General features: G+C 40.8%; 1 protein-coding gene across 2 annotated transcripts in view; it reads left to right on the top strand.

Moving 5' to 3' along the window:
- Nucleotides 1–17,744, top strand: part of JADE3 (jade family PHD finger 3) — a 68,055-nt gene that overhangs the window by 23,739 nt on the left and 26,572 nt on the right. For both annotated transcript variants that reach the window (XM_082277535.1, XM_082277534.1), the window contains exons 3-4: nt 13,057–13,116; nt 14,251–14,333. In XM_082277535.1, coding sequence (XP_082133661.1) covers nt 13,068–13,116; nt 14,251–14,333 — 132 coding nt within the window. In that variant the 5' untranslated portion in view covers nt 13,057–13,067. The remainder of the gene's footprint in view (nt 1–13,056; nt 13,117–14,250; nt 14,334–17,744) is intronic.

Below are 17,744 nucleotides of genomic sequence, written 5' to 3'. Positions count from 1 at the left end.
TGCCTAATTTTCTTTAATCTCTTTGCTTTTCAACCCCTACGATATCCTATAACATGGAGTTTCTCAAAGTCATTTTGTACATAATGACTTTTTTTCCTTCACTTAATTACTTTCCCTTGAAGTTTCTTCTGTAACTTTTTGTGTCCCTTGCTTTCTGGGCTATGAGAAGCAGTGAGTAGTCTCTTCATCCTGTTGCTTCTCTTTGCCACTTAAAACAGATCTCTCTTCTGCATCCTCCTTTCACAGATAGTCTCAGTCTGTTTCATCTCTTACCCTAAAGCCATGGCAAACTTTATTCTAGAGCTGGGGTTTCCCATTCTGCAAATAATTCTCCAGTGGTGTTGAGGGGAGCTGGAAGATACTGTGTCATAGGTTAGCAAGCATAGTCCCTGAAGGGATGTTCTTGCTAAGGGGTGCTTACAGCTTCCTCTGGGACCTGACAGAACCTATCAGCTGGCCAGTTTGAATATGGACAATTCTTTAAGCCTCTTAAAGTTGTGACTGCCTCTGTGATCCACACTTAAGAATAGAAACCCTGAGGCAGACTTGCTCTTTCTCATTTCTGGTGCTGGGACAGGTGGCTGCGACCCAAACCCTAACCCTAACCCTAATGCCCGGCCAGGCCATCCTGGAGCCAATGGACCCTGTTCCACCCACGGAACCCCCTCCCCCCAGCCCTGCTGTGGGCAGCCGGAGCGGCTCGGCTCCCCCCTCCCCCTCCACTGCCATAAACCACATTCCAGCTGCAAGGCCGAGGTGAGATTAACCCTTCTAGTGCTGTGAAGAGCTGAAAACCTGAGGAAGGAGAAAGAGGAGATGCTTAAAGCTGAAATTCTGTTGTGAAGCTATGATATATCAAGAGTATCCTGTTGTAATTCCATGAAGATATGGGGGGTGCAATGTTCAACTCGTAAGCAAAAGCACCTGCGCCGAGATAGACAGATGCTGACGCAGCTGTAATTTCATGAGAAGTTTGGACAGGGAGAGATGGAAGTGATGAGGACTTTTGCTCCAAATGGGAAAGGAGAAAACCTCAGTTCCTAGAGATACTCCCAGAGATAGTCCTAAAGATGAAGCTGAAGAAGACCCTTTGCTCCCAGGGAAGGAGGAGGGCCTCTGTTCTTAGAGATGAAATGCTCCCAGAGATGGGTGAAGAAAACTTTTGTTTCTGAATGGCTCAAACTTAAAATTGTACCCCAAAAACTTTCAAGAGTGGACCCTCGAAAGCAGTTGCAGGAAAAGCTGCAAGTTGGGGGAAGGGACTCACATGTGAGCAGAGAGACTCCTCTTCCTAAATGGACTGAACAAAGTTATTTGGAAGTGGGTGGCTGTCTCGTTGTGATAATGTTTTCATAGCCTGGGCAAGAGAGACTCCTCTCCCTAAATGGACTGAACAAGGTTATTATGGAAGTGGTAAACAGACTGAACATCTTAAGGGTTGTCTTTTTACATTGTCAGTGGGAGAAGGGAGGAAAGTGGGGGGAGGAGAAGAGTTCTGAAGGTGTGGTATAATTTTTTTTCCCTCTTTTAGGTCTGTTAATAAACTTCTTTATATTCTTTCAAGTTTGGTGCCTGCTTTGCATTTCTCCTAATTTTTATCTCACAGAAGATAAACAGTAATGAGTATCTTGAACCAAACCACTACACTAAATTGGTGTTTCTGCCCGGTTACAAACCCAACCCGCTACATACTTTCTTGTACTCAGCCTGAAAAGAGGGATCCACTAATGTTGTTCATCCATAAAGCTTTCTCTGTGTGGCTGAGTGGGTGTAGCAAATGAAACCAGACAGGCTTGTGTTGGTGCTTGTTGCTACTGCTCTTAGGCCTTCCCAGAAGGATGCCTCTCTTGCAGCTCTCTGTGCTGTTCTCCTCCTACAGTAGTTTGCTACAGGTGATTTGGGAATGCCCAAGTACCCTATTTTTAAAGACATTCAATTAATGTGTGTGTTTTCATCTTCTTCAGACCTTCTAGAAGTGTCTCACAGGTGCTGTGGCGGTGTATGTACTAACGGGAAACCATAATTGGCATTGGGATAGGCAACAGCACTCTGCCTCACTGGCAGGGATGTCTGAGGGAGCAGCTGCACATGCCTGATCTGTGATCTGCTCGCAGATCGCAGCTTCTGTGTGAACAGCCACTCACTTCTGGTGTTGCAGAGCTGGGGAGGTGGATGGCCAGAGTCTGGGGTGCTTTTATTCTGCCCCACTCCAAACGCAGGCTTGGTTGTGCCTTCTCTCCTTTGCAGAGCCCCTGGTAACTGGTATGGCTACAGCCTGCCCCACGTCCTGAAGCTGGGCGAGGTAAGAGCCTGCAGAGAAGGCAGCTTCTTTACAGGCCTATGAAAAAGTCCCTGACCAGGTGGAGTTGCATGTACAAAACATATCAACTGCAGGTTTTGCATTGCATCATGGAGTCTTAAGAGTGATGCTGCGATAAAGGTGGTTTTGTTTGTTTTGTTTAGTTTCATAGTTGAACTTCCAGTTGGAACCTTTTTTTTCTCTCTGCTTCTCAGCAGATATTTTAGTACTCCTCTTGACAGCATGGGATTAAATTGCAGCAGCTGCAGCATCTTGTAGCTCTTACCATATGAATAAACATGTCATGAAACACATCTCTACTTCCATGGCTTGTAGGCATTTCCATTCTTCTGAGTACAGGAGTGCAGAGTGGACAAGAGACTTGCTTTGGAAGCAGACTCATTACCTCACACCTTGGCAGCTTTGGAAGGTCAGCTGTGATAGTTCCTTATCCTCAGGGAATGGAAACAAGGGTGAGAACACTCTACTTTGTGTCCACCTGTTCATGTCCCAGTGTTCTTTGTGACCCTCCCTGTGGGTTGACACCTTTCCTCCTGGGCCAAAAATGCCACCTCCATCAGCTCAGCTTCAGCACAGTTTGAGAAGGACATGCTTTCTATTAGGAACTGTAGAATGACAATGGTCTAGTCTTACTTAAATCCTGTTTATTTCCACAGGACAGAAGAGGAAGGAGTAATTTAGAGGAATGTTAATAGTCAGTCCTGATAAGTGTGTCCCTCATTAAAAAATATAAAAGTACTTTGGCTTCAACTCGGCCATTTGATGAGAAATTGAACCGTATGTGGTTTTCAGGATGCATCTCTTGACTGCTTTCCCAAACAAGATGTGGTATTTTTGAAACCTTGGGCAAATACAATCATCCTTTCCTCTTTTCAGGGTAGCACCAGCCCCAGTGGACAAGTCTTTTATTTATTTAGTATTGCTGCACCTCATGTTATGACAGAGAAAAATTCTTTTCTTTGACTCTACTTTGTACATAAAGTGGACAAACGTCAGTTGACCACACTATCTCTTTCATAATGTTTTTTTCCCCACCTCAGTTTGATGATACAGAGAAACCTGGAATGGCATTTATTTTTATAAATCTATTTTAAATCTCTTCGGCTAAAAGACCCTCTGTGTCCTTTGATGCGTTGTATATTACGGATTGTAGTACATAACATTAGTTTAATTGACCAGACATTAAAGTTAATTTTAATTCATTAGTTATTAAGACAGATATTTTGTCTCCTCAAAAGGTTTTTTAAACTAAAAAGTATTTTAAGGAACTTTATGGTAAATGTTTTCTCCTGTTGTGATGTCTTCCGGTTTGGCCTCAGTGTCAGGGTGTTTTGATGTGGAGAACCAAAATAATAATGCAATTGCATATATACGTGTTGTGTGAAATGCTAGAAAATGTAGTAGAATTCAACCAGAGATTTGAAATATTCCAAATACTTTTTAGAGTTCTGGCTGTGACAGTACATTCCCTTTAATTTCTCCTGTCCAGTGGTCCCCCCAGTGCACTCTTTTTACTTGAGGAAAACTTCAGTGTCCAGATTGTTTATTTCAACTTGTAAATGACAACCATTTCTTGTCAGATAAGGAAAGAAATTATCAACTTAATGTTTTCTGTAGGAAAATATTTGTGTTCTTACTTTCTTTGAGTAGAGTATAAAAATGCATATTGATGTTTTCCACCTTTTACAATCCCTCAAGTTTTGTTGGTGATAAAAAATTTTGCAGTGAAATGGTTAGCCTCTTCAAAGCATTATAAGCAAGAAAAAAATGAGTCAAAACAGATAAAATATTTAATGCAGGTTGCTGTTGATTCTTTTATTTGAGATTTGGAAAGAACAAAGCAAGAACAGTGAAACCTACTTTAATATATTTATTAGGGAGTACCAAAAAATTAAATTACTATTTTAAGCAAGTGTTTTGTAGCATATGAGGACTTTTGCCTATGCTATTAATAGAAGAGTTGTTTTTCATAATCCCAAATAGTGCATACATTTCTAGATCCTTTCTTCTTTGATAATATTTCCTGCTTGTGATCCTAGCTGCAGTACTAGTTCCTGCACCTGTATTTTGTCATGAAAGCATGCATTAGTACAGCTGAAGAACAGAGAAAGATGCAAGTGGGCAACTGCTGGCAGCATCAGGCACATGGGGCAAAGTGGGCTTCACTTGAGCTAGTCTAATACTGGTTATTGCTTAATTTTCATGTAAGTAGCGACACTTCTGTGGGGTTTTCTTTTCTCCTCATCTTCCCCCTCCCTGCAGTTTCATCACTGTGCAACAGCAGGACAATACTTAGTGACTTAGTGCATCACAGGGATTTTTCTGATTTTTCTTCTGTTTGTTTCTGCATGTGCATCAGCAGGAAGGGCAGTGAGTGGCAAGGTTGCAGAATATGCGCTTGAGAGACCTGGATGCAGCTGCCTGCTGGTGCTGGAGGCTCCCGGAGTGATGTACGGCTGCTCTGCGCAGCAGCTCTGAAATGTCAGGGCTTTCAGTGCTTGCTTAATATGAGCTTATCATGAGGGTAGATACAGTGAAGACTGAAAAACACTTAGAGCCAAGGTAACGTGTATCATACCAGTTCTTAAAATAGAAAGCCCAGCTACGCGCTCAGAGGTTTTTCTGCTCAGTCATATCGGTGAAGTGTGTGCTGCTCCTATTTCTTGCCAGTGCTTGGCGTGCCCGTGACTGCAGTCTCCTTGCAGATAAAAGGCACGTGGCTGTCTTTAGGTGTCGAACCCCCCTGGGCAGTCAGCCCCTTGTTTGCCTGGCTTAGCACAGGGTGTGATGACCTGTACTGGTCCATTTTTAGTAGCAGTGCATCTGTATCAGTCTTTCTTCAAAGCAGACGTTGTCCTTAGCTTAGCTTAGCTTCATTTAGTAAGTGGGCTTGTGGGGGTTTCTTTTCTTCTTTTGTCCCTTGGTTCTTGAATGTCTTAGTGTTAAATGAGGTAGGAATTTTCTTCCAGGGAAGCCCTGTAAGACAGGCAGCACATGATCAATAACTGCATCTCCCCAGCTGAGGGCTCTTCTGAGCAGATGAGCTTCCTGAGCAGGAGTAGCTGGGGTTGTTGCTTTCCATGGCACTTGGTGCAGGTGTGGTTAGAGGGCCGTATGTGAACTGGCCCTGCCTCTTGGGTGTTTCCTTCAGGGATCAATTTGCTGTTGTGTTGTTTCCAACAGCCTGACAAGAGACAGTTTGTGTGCTGCTGACCTGAGGAAGTGAGGGCTGTTGTGGCTTCCCTCTGTTGACAATGTCCTGCTGGCCACCTCAGCAGGTGGTGGTGCTTGTGTGTTCGATATCACTGTGACTTGCTGTTGGGAACTTGTTCCTCGTTTCATCATGCTGGGGACTTTGTTGCTCTCCCAGAGGGGGGACCTACAGCATGAACCTGGCTGGGGTGGGCAGGCACAGTACACTGCTGAGGGCCATGACTCCCTTTCCTGAGGGATGTACCCTCATTTTAGCCTTTTCCCTGCCTGAGAGTGATGCCAGGGGAGGGTGAGAGGAGCTGGGAGGTGTGCGTGAGGAGTGTTCACCAGGGTGCAGCCGGGCAGAACACACTTCAGGCGTGTAAGCGTGGCAGTGCCAAGCAGCACCAGACTGGTTGTGGTTCTAGGGCAGGAAGTGTTTTTTTTCTTTCTTTTTTTATTTTGTATTAAAAGCAGACTTCCATTCAAATCAACATGGTGTTTTGAAGGAAATAATTTTGTGTGTCCAAATCTCTGCTGCTGTTTTAGGAAAATGATAGTCCTGTTGATAAACAGCTGGTATAAAACTAGTGTTGTGTTCAGGAGTAGAAAATTGATAATGAGGACTGAAGCTACTGAGAGTAGCTCAGAACCTCATACACACTCATACACACTGTATTTGCTTGAATTAAAGACAGTCTGATGTTGTTTATTTTTAATTGACTGCCCAGATCAGTATCGTCTTCAGGATACTAATGCTAAAACTGCGTGTTTAATGGACAGAAATATTTCCATGTCAGCCTGGCCCACTTGGCTCCTCTGTGTACAGGCCAACATGTGTAGCTTGCCTCAAAGATGAAAATAAGGCTGCTCAGTTACTGCTGGGTGTCAGGAAAGCACTGGGAAGACAGTGCAGTTTAATTTCTTCGTAGCCTCTTGGAGAGTTTCTGTTGAGGTAATGGTGGCACTGCACGTGTTGACTTGTTCTTTTGAGGATTGCTGATTTTTAACAAGCTGCTTAGTGTGAGGCAATTTAGAAGGCCTCTGGTGTAAATCTGCTCCCCTACCCTTGCAGTGGGTCAGTGCATGGATGTGGTACCAGAAATTAAAACTGTACTTCTGTTTTCAAGGTAGGAAAGGTGCTTGGGGTGTGCTGTATTTTATAGTGACATCAAAGCATGTTATAAATGTGAAGTAGCATCACTTACCCTCTTTTTATACTTGGAAGGCAAAGTGATGGTCATTAAGTACTTTGCACTAGACTGAATGATGGAACATCATGGTAGAAGGGCACATGAAATGATGTCAGGGTTCCCTTTTGGCCCATAATCCACAAATGACTGTGTGTGTGGGTGATTATATTTGGGGTTTCTTCATCCTAGTTTTATGATCTATCAGATGACTTCAGTCCAGAATTTAACAATTTCAGGAGATAAGTCATGTTGGAATATGATATTTTGGACTTATTTTTTTCTTCTCATTTTTAAACCTGCAGTAGCTTTGAGGCAGCTGCCAAATTGCTTTCTATTAAGAGGTAACATACAAGGAAGACAGAGCTTGAGACTGTCTTGTTGCTACTGCATTTCATATAGACCCATGTTATTAGCCAGATTTCTGTAATGTGCACTTCCTTGCTTGCTACAATTATTTATTGCCTAATGACAAAGGCATTGTCTGTTGCTGGTATTGCTGCTTCTAAAAATTGGTGCATTCCTCCTTTGTTGAATTACAGATCATTATGTTAATCAAGACTTAGTATGAAATAGTAGCAAGAAAAATTTTATTTTCTGGTAGGCCCTGAACAGTCTTCAGAAAATAATACAGTATTTTATTTTGGGAGTTAGGGGAGACCGGGATAGACATGGTCACTCTATTGTGGGCTTCTTGAGTAAACTAGGAGTACACTATGAATTTTAAAGAATTTTGTAGTTAGAGTGAAATAAAAAAGCAATCACAGAATTGTTAATGTTGTTACTTTGTTTGCTGAACATCCTCTTCTGTGAATTGTTTAACTTCTCAAACCTTTTCAGTGTAGCAAATACTGCTAAAGCAGGTTCTAAGTGAGTATTTTTTCCAGTTTAGATAGCCTTTTTGTGAGATTGGATAGGATATTAAAAAATAATAATAAAAAACCCAAACACGAATGATCTCTCTTCCTCTAGTTATTTGAAAGGTTGTATTAACTCTATTCATATTTCGTAATTTCCCTGGCAGTTGACTATGAAATCTGACCTATTTAAATGGTTTTACTGTACTACATTTCCTGGAGACCTTTCAAGATAATTTGCTTCCTAATCTAAATTTAACAGTTACATAAACCACATTTTGGAGACTTGGAAATTGCTACCTACTGCCTCTGCCTTTTTTTTTTTGTAGACAAGCCATATTGTAAAAATGTAAGTACAGAATTTTAATCTGAAATTTGCATGTAGCTTGTCACTTGGTTTTCATACATAGATGCTGTTTTTCTTTTTAATAAAATAAAGTAGGTTACTTTTTGTCCCACTTGAAAATTTCCATAGTGTTGTGGCCAATTCCATTTTTGTCAGGCTATTTTAAGATGTGAAGAAGTAAAATATTGCAGGTCTAGGATATATTTGCTTTGCAGTTCCTTGAATTTTCTGGTTCTGTTTTTTCCATCTCTATAGGTCCTAACAGGTACTGAGTAGCATATGGGTATGTTTAACCTTTGTCTGCAACAAACTGAAGCCAGGAAGAACTGCTACTCTTTGGAGATACTGTTTTGTTCAGAAATCTTGGCTGGCTCTAAGGATTCATTTTGTGTGCTTGTCACTGATGTCTTGCCTGATCTGCTGTACAAATTCAGACTCTGTGATACCTCATCCTTGTGTCTGCTGTTGCCAATGAACTATCCAGAGGAATGTATTAAAAAAAGAGGCTAAATGTAATAGTTTATTTGGTAAATGTAGTTGCTTACTCTGATGCAAATTGAAAATGAGAAAATATTTGTCTTGTTTCTGCAGGTATTTGAAATGGGTTTTTGTTTTGGATAAGGCTCTGAAATTTTGTTACCTGTCTGCTACTTACACGTGCTGCTTGAGAGATTTTTTTGAGTAATCCGTGGTAGCTAGCTTTTCAAAAGTGGGAAGTGCTTTAAGTCAGTGCAACACTGATTTTCCTCAGAGTCAGGAGAGAATGGTGGTAGAGGCAAATGGCTGCTTCTTGTTCACTTTATCAGTGCAGATACTTGTGAATAAGCAAAAAGGATCAAATGAAACTTAGAAATGATTCATTACCTACATATCCCTTAGAGTTATGGAAATACCAGTGTTACCGTCTTAAGATTCTTGCACATGCTGGCTGAGGTGTTGATTCCTCTTAGCCTGAGATCCATGTTTTAATTTCAGCCAGGTGAGTGCAAGGGTGGCTTTTTCTTGGCTTTCCTTGAAAGTGTTGGATACAAGCATTGGTTCTGTCTCCAGGACAAAATTCCCGATATGTACAGTAGCCTTCTGGAAGCCAGGGAAAGCTGGCAAGTGAAATGTTGCTGTCTGTGGCTGAGGTTTTCCTTGGGTTGTTTTCTGCTTAAACACACAGAAGTGTTCAGGGCATCTTGACCTGTGTTCAGTCATTAAGGTGACAGCAGGGAATGAGGCTGATTTCTCTTTTTTAAAGTTGCAGTTCAGGTCTTAAGCTGTTTCAAGCAGATTGGGCATAAATGTGCAGCCATGGCTTGGCAAATCAGGAGTGCAACAGGTGTGGAATATGGTTCAAGTTTAGGAATAACTGTAGTAATTCATATTAAAAATGATGCCAGCAAATGTTTCATTGCAGTAATTGCCTGGAGAGTTGAACATCTTTTTTCTTGTGACATGATGATTTCTTAATGTCGCTTCTGTATTTTGGTTTTTATTTAGAAGATCCCTGAAGGTGGGCATCTTTAGAATTTGTATATGTTGTTGTACAAGTGATTGATAAGCTGTTAGTCCCTCTGTGATAAAAAAAAAAAAAAAGAAAAAAAAAAAAGGAAAGGATGATAATTTTTGAGGTAATCTGTGTTTGCGTATATGGCCTGTGTACTCTTCAAGTCCATAGCCAAAGCACCCCTACTTACTTTCTAAGGTAATGAGAACCATGATCCAGTGGCTGAGAAATAAGGATTTTCTCCAGGCATTTTGAGGGGGGTGGAGCCACATCTCTTTAGCTCTTCACCAACATTTCAGTCTTGAGTTGCTTTACTCTCCCTGGTTTTCTTAGCTTGTACATTGGAACTACTAGAAAGTTTAAATCTTAAAAAACTTTAAGTCTATTCAAACAAGAAGTTCAGCATGCACATTTGCAAAATGCCTGGACAAACTGAAGGATGCCAGTCTGCTTTGGGGATTTAGGACTGAAGCTGGGAAAGTTTGACATCAATTTCCGCAGTGGGGGGGTGATATGTGTGTGTCTCCTGTTTTTCTGAACTGAGCAGGTTCTGATTTTTCAAAGGCAGGTGAGGTGTGATGCAGGAGCTTTCCCACTGAAAGGATGTTACTTTGGGATCCCTCCCTAATGTCTAGGGAATTGAAGCATCATTATCAGTGAGCCTTTCTGATGAGCCCTCATGCTTTAGGGTGGAAATGAGCTGGAAGTTGTGTGTCAGTCCCAGTGTACACAAGGTACAGCAAAGGGGTTCTCTGTTAAAAAGAAGAGTGAAATCCCCTGTAGAGGTAGTCTCTACTGAATGGTGCTGAGGGTCTCGGTCCTCCTGCCTCACATGGGGACATAGAGTGAACTTGTAGCCTGTTAGTCACTTAAATAACCTGTCTTACCAAACACAGTACACCTGTAATTTTTTGTAACTGTGGATTTTTATTCACTGTTGATGTGGTAAATATTGCTGAAATCCAGTACTATTAACAATTCAGGGCTTTTTGCCCTCAGTAACTACTTTTTCTGTCTGCTATCATGGAGGTGTAAATCTCTTGCCTAAGCTGCTACAAATCCAGTTCTCAAATAGCAGCTTGTTACTTTTGTTTAGTTTTTGTTTGTTTGTTTGTTTTTCCACTCTCATGGAGTTGTTGGCAGAGGTGTGCTTTCTGTTGTGAAGTTTTTGTTACACTTGCCATTTCTGTGTAAGCTGTCTTTGAAGCGTAGGCATCTCTGCTCTTCTTTCCCAGTTGCCCAGGCAGAAGTCCAGGCTTTCTGGGTGTTCTGTCCTGTAGTTGGCTCTCTCAGCCTCATGTTTGACCCTACTTTGATTGCTCATGTTGTGCTCTGCAGATAGCTGTCCTTAGTACAGAGTGAAAAGGTTTTATTGCTGCATGTTTATATAGACTCTTAAGAGATGGGAATTGCCTGCCATAAGCTTTTGTCACCTTTTAACAATTGCTCAAAAATTCACCTGAACATAAAACCAAAGCAAGCAGCAAGCACTTTTATTTCTTGCTAAGACATAGAAGTGGGCAGTACTGCTTGGCTCACCTAGATGCTTCTTTTTGTTGTCTCCCAACGTCTCATAACATACCTGATGGCCTTTAAGCACAGGTTGTTTGGAAATGAAGCCTGCCAGCAGATAAGTTGTCATGAGCAGAACCTGCTTTTTTTAGGGAGAGTTGCATGCTCCACGGGGCTGGGTTTGGCCTGGAGTGCAAGCTCTTAAACAGGCAGTACAATTTTATTTGCTCTTGATTAAAATCCATGCCTTTAAACTTTGCAAGTTGGCAATATGAAAATAGTCTTCTAGACCTGCCTTCATTACCCTGCAGCAAACCTCAAGTCTGGTATCGCCAAAACATGTAAAAAGACAAGTCCTTCTGACCCCAGTCCTTTCTACCTGTTGAACAGCTTTTGTCCAAGAGCTTAATGGAAGTTTCTTCATCTGTGCAAGTGACCTTACATTGCTTGCTGGAAGCAAAGCCCTGTGGTGGTTTGGGTATTTAATTTTTGATGTTGGTCTTTTCTTGTACACTGGTCTGCACATACAGCATGGCTGCCTTGTCTCCCCTATGTTGCCTGAGCTGTGAGAAGGTGAATTAATGTGGAATTATTTGTTGTGTAATGGAATTTTATACCTTGCTTAAGTGATGATGCAAATTACCTTTGTCCTGTGTCTTTCTGTCTTCCCCCCCCCCCGCCAGGTTAAATACCTGACTCAGAAGTTCTGTATCTGCTTTCTTGAAAATGGGAAGCATTGCTTCCTTTGTCAGCTTTCAGGAGTGTGGACAATGTCTTTTTTTTGTAACAGGTTGAAAGGATTGATTCGAGTGATCACTGCATTTAGATTCAGTAAACTCACTCCCTTAAATACAAAGACTGCTGAAATTTTCTGCTAAATTAAACACTTGTGCTGCAAACAATTCAATTTCAATCTCTTCAAAGCCTTTGGGCAGGCTTCTTTTATCTGGAAATCTTGTTTATCCCGTGGTATTTGGATAATCTCAAGACCCATTGTACAGTAACTAATGTGGAGTGCTTATCAAATGGGATATTTAGCTGTGTTGCTTTTTTAATGGCGTGTGGTTATGTTTAAGCAATGAAGCTGCTTGTATTTCAGGTATAGGCAAGCTGGCACTTAGAGTACTGCAGACATTTCAGGTTCAGATATCTGTAGCTTACTTGTGCAGATCTTCTGCTTAAAAACAAACAAAAAAAACTGAAGAGAGTTCTTGTCTATTCCTGCAGAATTACTTTTTACTTCTTTTCTCTATTGATTTTCTCATTCATTCCATTACAAACATAGGGGTGATTTTTATTTACTGCTATTAATTGTAAACTGTTATTGAACCTTATTTAACAAACATAACATTGAATATTATAGAGTGGCAGGACTAATAAGAATGTATATGGGTTTTTCTTGGCACTTGCTTAGAGTATGTATCTGATAACTGTTTTGATTTTTCTTTTAAGTAGAGGTGCAGAAATTTGTTTTTCCCTTCTCTCTGTAGCATTACATGGTCAAAAATGAATTTCAAAAAGTTCAGTACCTTTTTTTAATGCAAGTGGTGCAGTGCCACTGAAATATACTCTTGATCAATTCTCAAACTTCTGGATGGTGATCAGTCACTACTTTCTATGATTGTCCCTATTTAAAATCTGCCTCTTGCTTTGTATCGATGCCTTAGGGTTTCTTTGTGCTTTGTTTTGTTTGTTTGTTTGTTTAGGGTTTTTTAAGGTGTGTTATCATTCTAAATCCTTGCCTTGCTGTGCATCCACCTTATTTCCTGGCCTCCACCCGTCTCTCAGCTAGCTACTGCCACCATGGCAACTCTTCCTCCAGCTGAACAGATGGGACATTGAGTCGAGCAGTGCACCGCTCATGCCCTGCCGGGAATCAGCTGGCGGGTTGCACTTATTTCTGCAAAATTAAAAGCAAGCTCTGCCCAGCAGAGGCATGCTGGTTTTGGGGGTGCTCAGTTTCACAAATAATACTGTGATATAATAGTTGCTTGCAGAAATAAAACATAGTGACTGAACTGGGATTATTTCTATGCTTGAGACCTCTTCAGAGGAGCTTTGCCTTTAGTGTGAAGAACTTGGCATCAGCCAGCAGCTGGTGATTTTCTGGTAGAATGGTTGCCATAAACTTTTTTTTTTCTCTTTAGGATGCGTCAGGATGAAACGCCACAGGCATCTAAGCACCAGTGACAGTTCAGACAATGAGAGTAAGTAATACCTGCTAGTTTTCCTTTGGTCTATCACCCGCTTGTGGTTTCCTTGTGTGGTTTGAGGGGAAACTGTTTCACCTCTTAAAATTTAAAAGAAAAATGTTGCTTGATTGATTGCTTTTTGCATTTGTGGTCTTCAGTGTTCTGAACCATGTTACCAGAGGAAAATAAGGCAGAGGATCTTATAAGGGGAATTTTGAGTTTACTTTAAATTTCCAGAGAAACTCATGTCTTTCTCATTCATAGCTGGCAAGAAAAAATTTGTAAATCAAGAGAAATTTTACTGCCCAGGGTTCTATTCTGTGATTATTTTTTAAAAAGCATCCTGTTGTCTCATGTTGTGCAGAGCTTCAATGTTATAATAGTTGGGGGTGGCAAGTTATTTGAGCATTGATGTGTTAGAATTATAATCAGTATATTGATTGTTATGTTATCTCATACTGGTTCTTGATCTACTCCACTTCAGTCTGTTAAATAATTTAGTAAAGTTACATTTTAAGTGTTCCTTGGCAGATGTCTTCCTGAATATCATCCCATTTTATCTGCAAAAAACCCAAAACAGAACAACCCTGTATGGCAGGGTATTGTTTATTTCTTATAAACCTATGCCTACCTAATAGCTCTGTACATAATAATAATTCATTGCAAGTCATTGATGTATTCTCTGCTGAAATAACATTTTGCCAGAAACTTCCAAGGTATCACCCTATGGGTTTTTTGCATCTCTCATCAGCACATTTTAGTATCATTGCTTTGTTCTTTTGGGGGTGGGGGGGGGTGGGGGGGAAGTTGAGCATTTTCAAACTCTGTTTTACTCTTCCTTCCACTTTGTTAGAAGGGAACTAAATGAAGGAAAGCAGTCTGTCTGCTTGTTTCTGTTTACTCATGCTTGCGTTGGGCAGAGCAGAATGTACCCATAAGCTTGGTGTGCTGTGGTTTTATAAAGAACAAGTGGAACAGGAGGAGCTGAAATTAAGCCTACAGACTGCCTAACAGGTTTTTTTTGCCCACATCTTGTCAAAAATTGTAATTCAAGAGATTGGAGCGACTTGTGTTTTACTGGAAAAATTAAATGAATTTAACTGAGCTATAATGATCCTTTTTAATGTCTTTTTTTTTTTTTTTTAACAGGTCCTTCCACTTCCTTTTCTTCTTGTTCTAAATACAGGAGCAAGTCAAAAACACCAGCAAATGAACAAAAGAAGCCTGCTGAGGTAAGAACTGGGTTGGTCACTAGTAGTTTTCTGTCATGCAGTTTTCATTTTTCTGAGCCTTGAAGTAGTGAGCTATGAATCGGTTGCTGGTGGTCCTTTTGCCACCTGTTAAATTCTCTGTGAATCCACATTTTCTTCACTTTGAGTACTACAGGAACTCTGGTGTTTGATGTACCAAAATGATTTACAGCATTTGCAGACAGTAACATGTAGTTTGTCCTTTCCCGGAAATTTTAGTATCATTTTGAAATTGGCAAAAGCTGGTGTGGTCTTAGGATTCGAGAGTATAGCACAGAAAAGTGGTTCATATATGTTTGGGAAGGATACTGTCTTTCTGCTTTAGGATTAAACAGTGGGACAATTAAGTGGGTAGGATATGTATATGCAGCATTTGCTCTGCTACTTTGTTACTCTTGGCTTTTTACTGTCAACAAAGCTTTTTTTTTTTTACTCTGCCGTCTCCACCTGTTAGAACCTCAACACCTATCACCACTGTCACTGGACCTGTATCGACCCATTTAATAAATTGGCGTTCATGCACAATTCAGTGCCCAAAGCCATCCTGTCAACCACTCCACTGGTAGCCCCTCTTAGTGGAATATTTGTTGGCTGCCTTCTTCAGATTTTATGCTTGCTTTCTTGAGGGCTGAAGTCAGATACTAACTGCAAATTGGAGAAATATTTCTTGTAGCTAATTTCCCTTACTTGTTATCACATTGCCTCTGAATGAGTCCTTCAGAATTTTGGTATCACTGCTGAAAAAAGACTGACAAAACCCACTTTATTTCTATAGAATTTAATGTTATGTCCCAGAAGTTGTGTACTTTACCAGCAGCTTTTTACCTGAGTGGTTACTTACTGCTGTGCAAGGTTGTGTGAAATGTGTGGATTGTGCTCCTATAGCTTAAGCTATTTAGCAAACATACTTCATGCTTCTTTTCTAAATGCTGCTAACTAGATGGGTTTGTTTTGGTAAGAACAAGGTAAATGATACAGAATGTGTCATTTCTTTGGGAGCTTAATTCTTACTGCAAGTCAATTCAGGAAAACTCACTTATTTCTAAAATAAAATGCTAAAAAAGTTCTGAAAAATAAAATTGTCTAGAACTAGCTACATAGTGTTTTATTTGCAGCCACCAAGAAGGTTAAGAAAAGCCCACTAAGTTTTTTGCCTTTAAAATGTTATGAGGATTATGGTTCTGTAAGAATTTTAATCTTAAGACAGCTTGTGGCTACTGAGGTCTTGTAAGTGTTGCTCATGTGTGCCTAGGCAATAGCTTTGTTACCAGTCAAGCTGTGCTAATGGGAGCTGAAGCACATACATTGCTGGGCTTGTTGGTGTTTCACATATACCTCAGTGCTAGTCCCTTCCCAATCCCTTCTTTCTGCCCAGCCATCCAGTTTCCTTGTTGTATCTCTTCGCCTTAGGGATTGCCCTATTACAGCCTTCTTTGAGTTTGCTGCATTCTGTCTCTATGTGCATATGTACATTAAAACAATAATTATGAAGATGTGGTCCAGGTATGTAGCGTACAAGTGTTGTTTACGTAACCTCTAGGAATTAAAACGAGCAGTGTTTTCAGTTCCTCCTTTTGAGATCATCTTTGCTGCTTTCCACCAGTTCCAGGGCAAAATCTTGATTCCTTTAATGCTTGAAAACATAAAACTTGGAAGAACAAAATCTGGAATATAAACTTGAAATTTAAAAAGTCTATTTCATAATGTAATCCTTCTAATAATACTAGAATCTCTTTGTCATATTTGATTTAAGATTCCCCTCCCGGGGGGGGAGAAGAAGGAAAAAAAAAAAAAGGAAAGAAATCGCTAACTTTAGAATATATACTCTTTGGAAAGAGTGTCCTGAGTACAATATTTAAAAGATCTCTGAAACAAATTAAGTTCTCCTGGAAAGGGAATGGAAGGGAAGGTGACAGTAGTAAGCTCTACCTCTTGTACTTAAGACTTCTGGCTATTCTTACATTTTTCCTTTTCTTCTGCTAAAAGCAAGTGCTCCCTCCAACCCCTTGAAAAGCATATGCTGGCAAGTGTATTATATGAAATGCTTTTGTCAGCAGAGCATTGAAATTGATTATTTATGCATCAAGTGGTGACAAGGGTGCAAAGCAAATACTGAAAAGGGACCCCACTATACACCCTTCCGAAACTCATGTTGTAACAAGCTTTTTGTAGTAATAGTTGTCTAATACCTATTAGATAAAAATTTAAATTGTCAGGCTGACAGCATCTCTTTAGCAAGGCCTCTCTGTAACAAGTTGGCATTGCTCTCCTTTCATTCACCTCTACTTGCCAGGCAGCAGGCTGTTTCTTGAGTTAGTGATGCAGAAAATCTAGAAGGTCAAAGCTATAAATAGCTGTTTGGGAATATTTTTGTTCATGGTTCATTTTTCTTTCATGCCAGTAAGCCTTGCTTCTTCAAATAAATTGCATGCGAACACTTAGACTTTCTTCCCCTTCCTCTACCATTACCAGCCCAACCTGAGTACCTGGGTTCTCTCCAAATAAAAGCTTGGGTTTGGTACTCCAACAAGCAAGTAGTGAGTGTATGTGCCAGTGTCCTCTGAGGTTGGCTGTAAAAAGTGATGAGTGACTGCATCTGAGGACTGCTCTGCCTTGAATTGCCTTCCAAATGCTTTAAAATCCAGGTGGGTTTGGGAATGGCCTCAGTGGAGTGAGGTCATCTGGTGTTACTGCCAGGCCAAGAGGTGTCGTGTTACAGTGCAAATGTCAAAGCCCAGCTCCAGAGCCTGTATCAATCCAGAAGGGATGTTACTGAGTTGGACCTGGTTGCAACTTACTCCAGTTTCCTCTTGGAGAAGAAAGTGAAAACAAGGGAAGCCTGTAATGATGCTTCCTCAGACCGTGGTGCTTCTGTATGTAATGTCAAAAGCAAGGCTGTGTCTCTCACTGCTCCCCTTCTGGATTACAATCTATCGCAAACTACTGAAACGGTGACTTAAAAATTCTGTTATTCAATTAGCTTTAGCATTTACTTTGAATAAATTAGCTCTGTTAAGGCTAGAGGCGCACCAGTAATACAAAGTCATAGCTGGTTTGGAGACTTCTATGATGATGTTGGCCACATACCGTTTGTAGTGTTGCCCCTTAGTGGATTTAAACATAGATAGGAGGGACTCGCAGGCCTCAGCAGTAGGCTGTGTGGGAGCAGCAGGGTAGGAGGCATTTGGATGTCTGGCTCAGCATGAAGCCTGTACTTGGCAGTTTCCTGTCTCCGTGAAAGCTGCAGCAGAAAATGATAGCAGAGTAGTGGGAATAATTTTTGCAGGGAAAACCCATTAGCTGGACCTTCCTGAATGACTGACCATTTCTTTTCCCTTATGCTAGTGGGGTCACAAAGTAGCCTAAGAGATCTTCATGACGCTCAAGTTTATG

This window comes from Coloeus monedula, assembly GCF_965178545.1.
Source record: "Coloeus monedula genome assembly, chromosome: 3".
Lineage (NCBI taxonomy): Eukaryota > Metazoa > Chordata > Aves > Passeriformes > Corvidae > Coloeus > Coloeus monedula.
The sequence above is the reverse complement of the archived record's forward strand: the minus strand, read 5'-3'. Positions and strand labels throughout refer to the sequence as shown.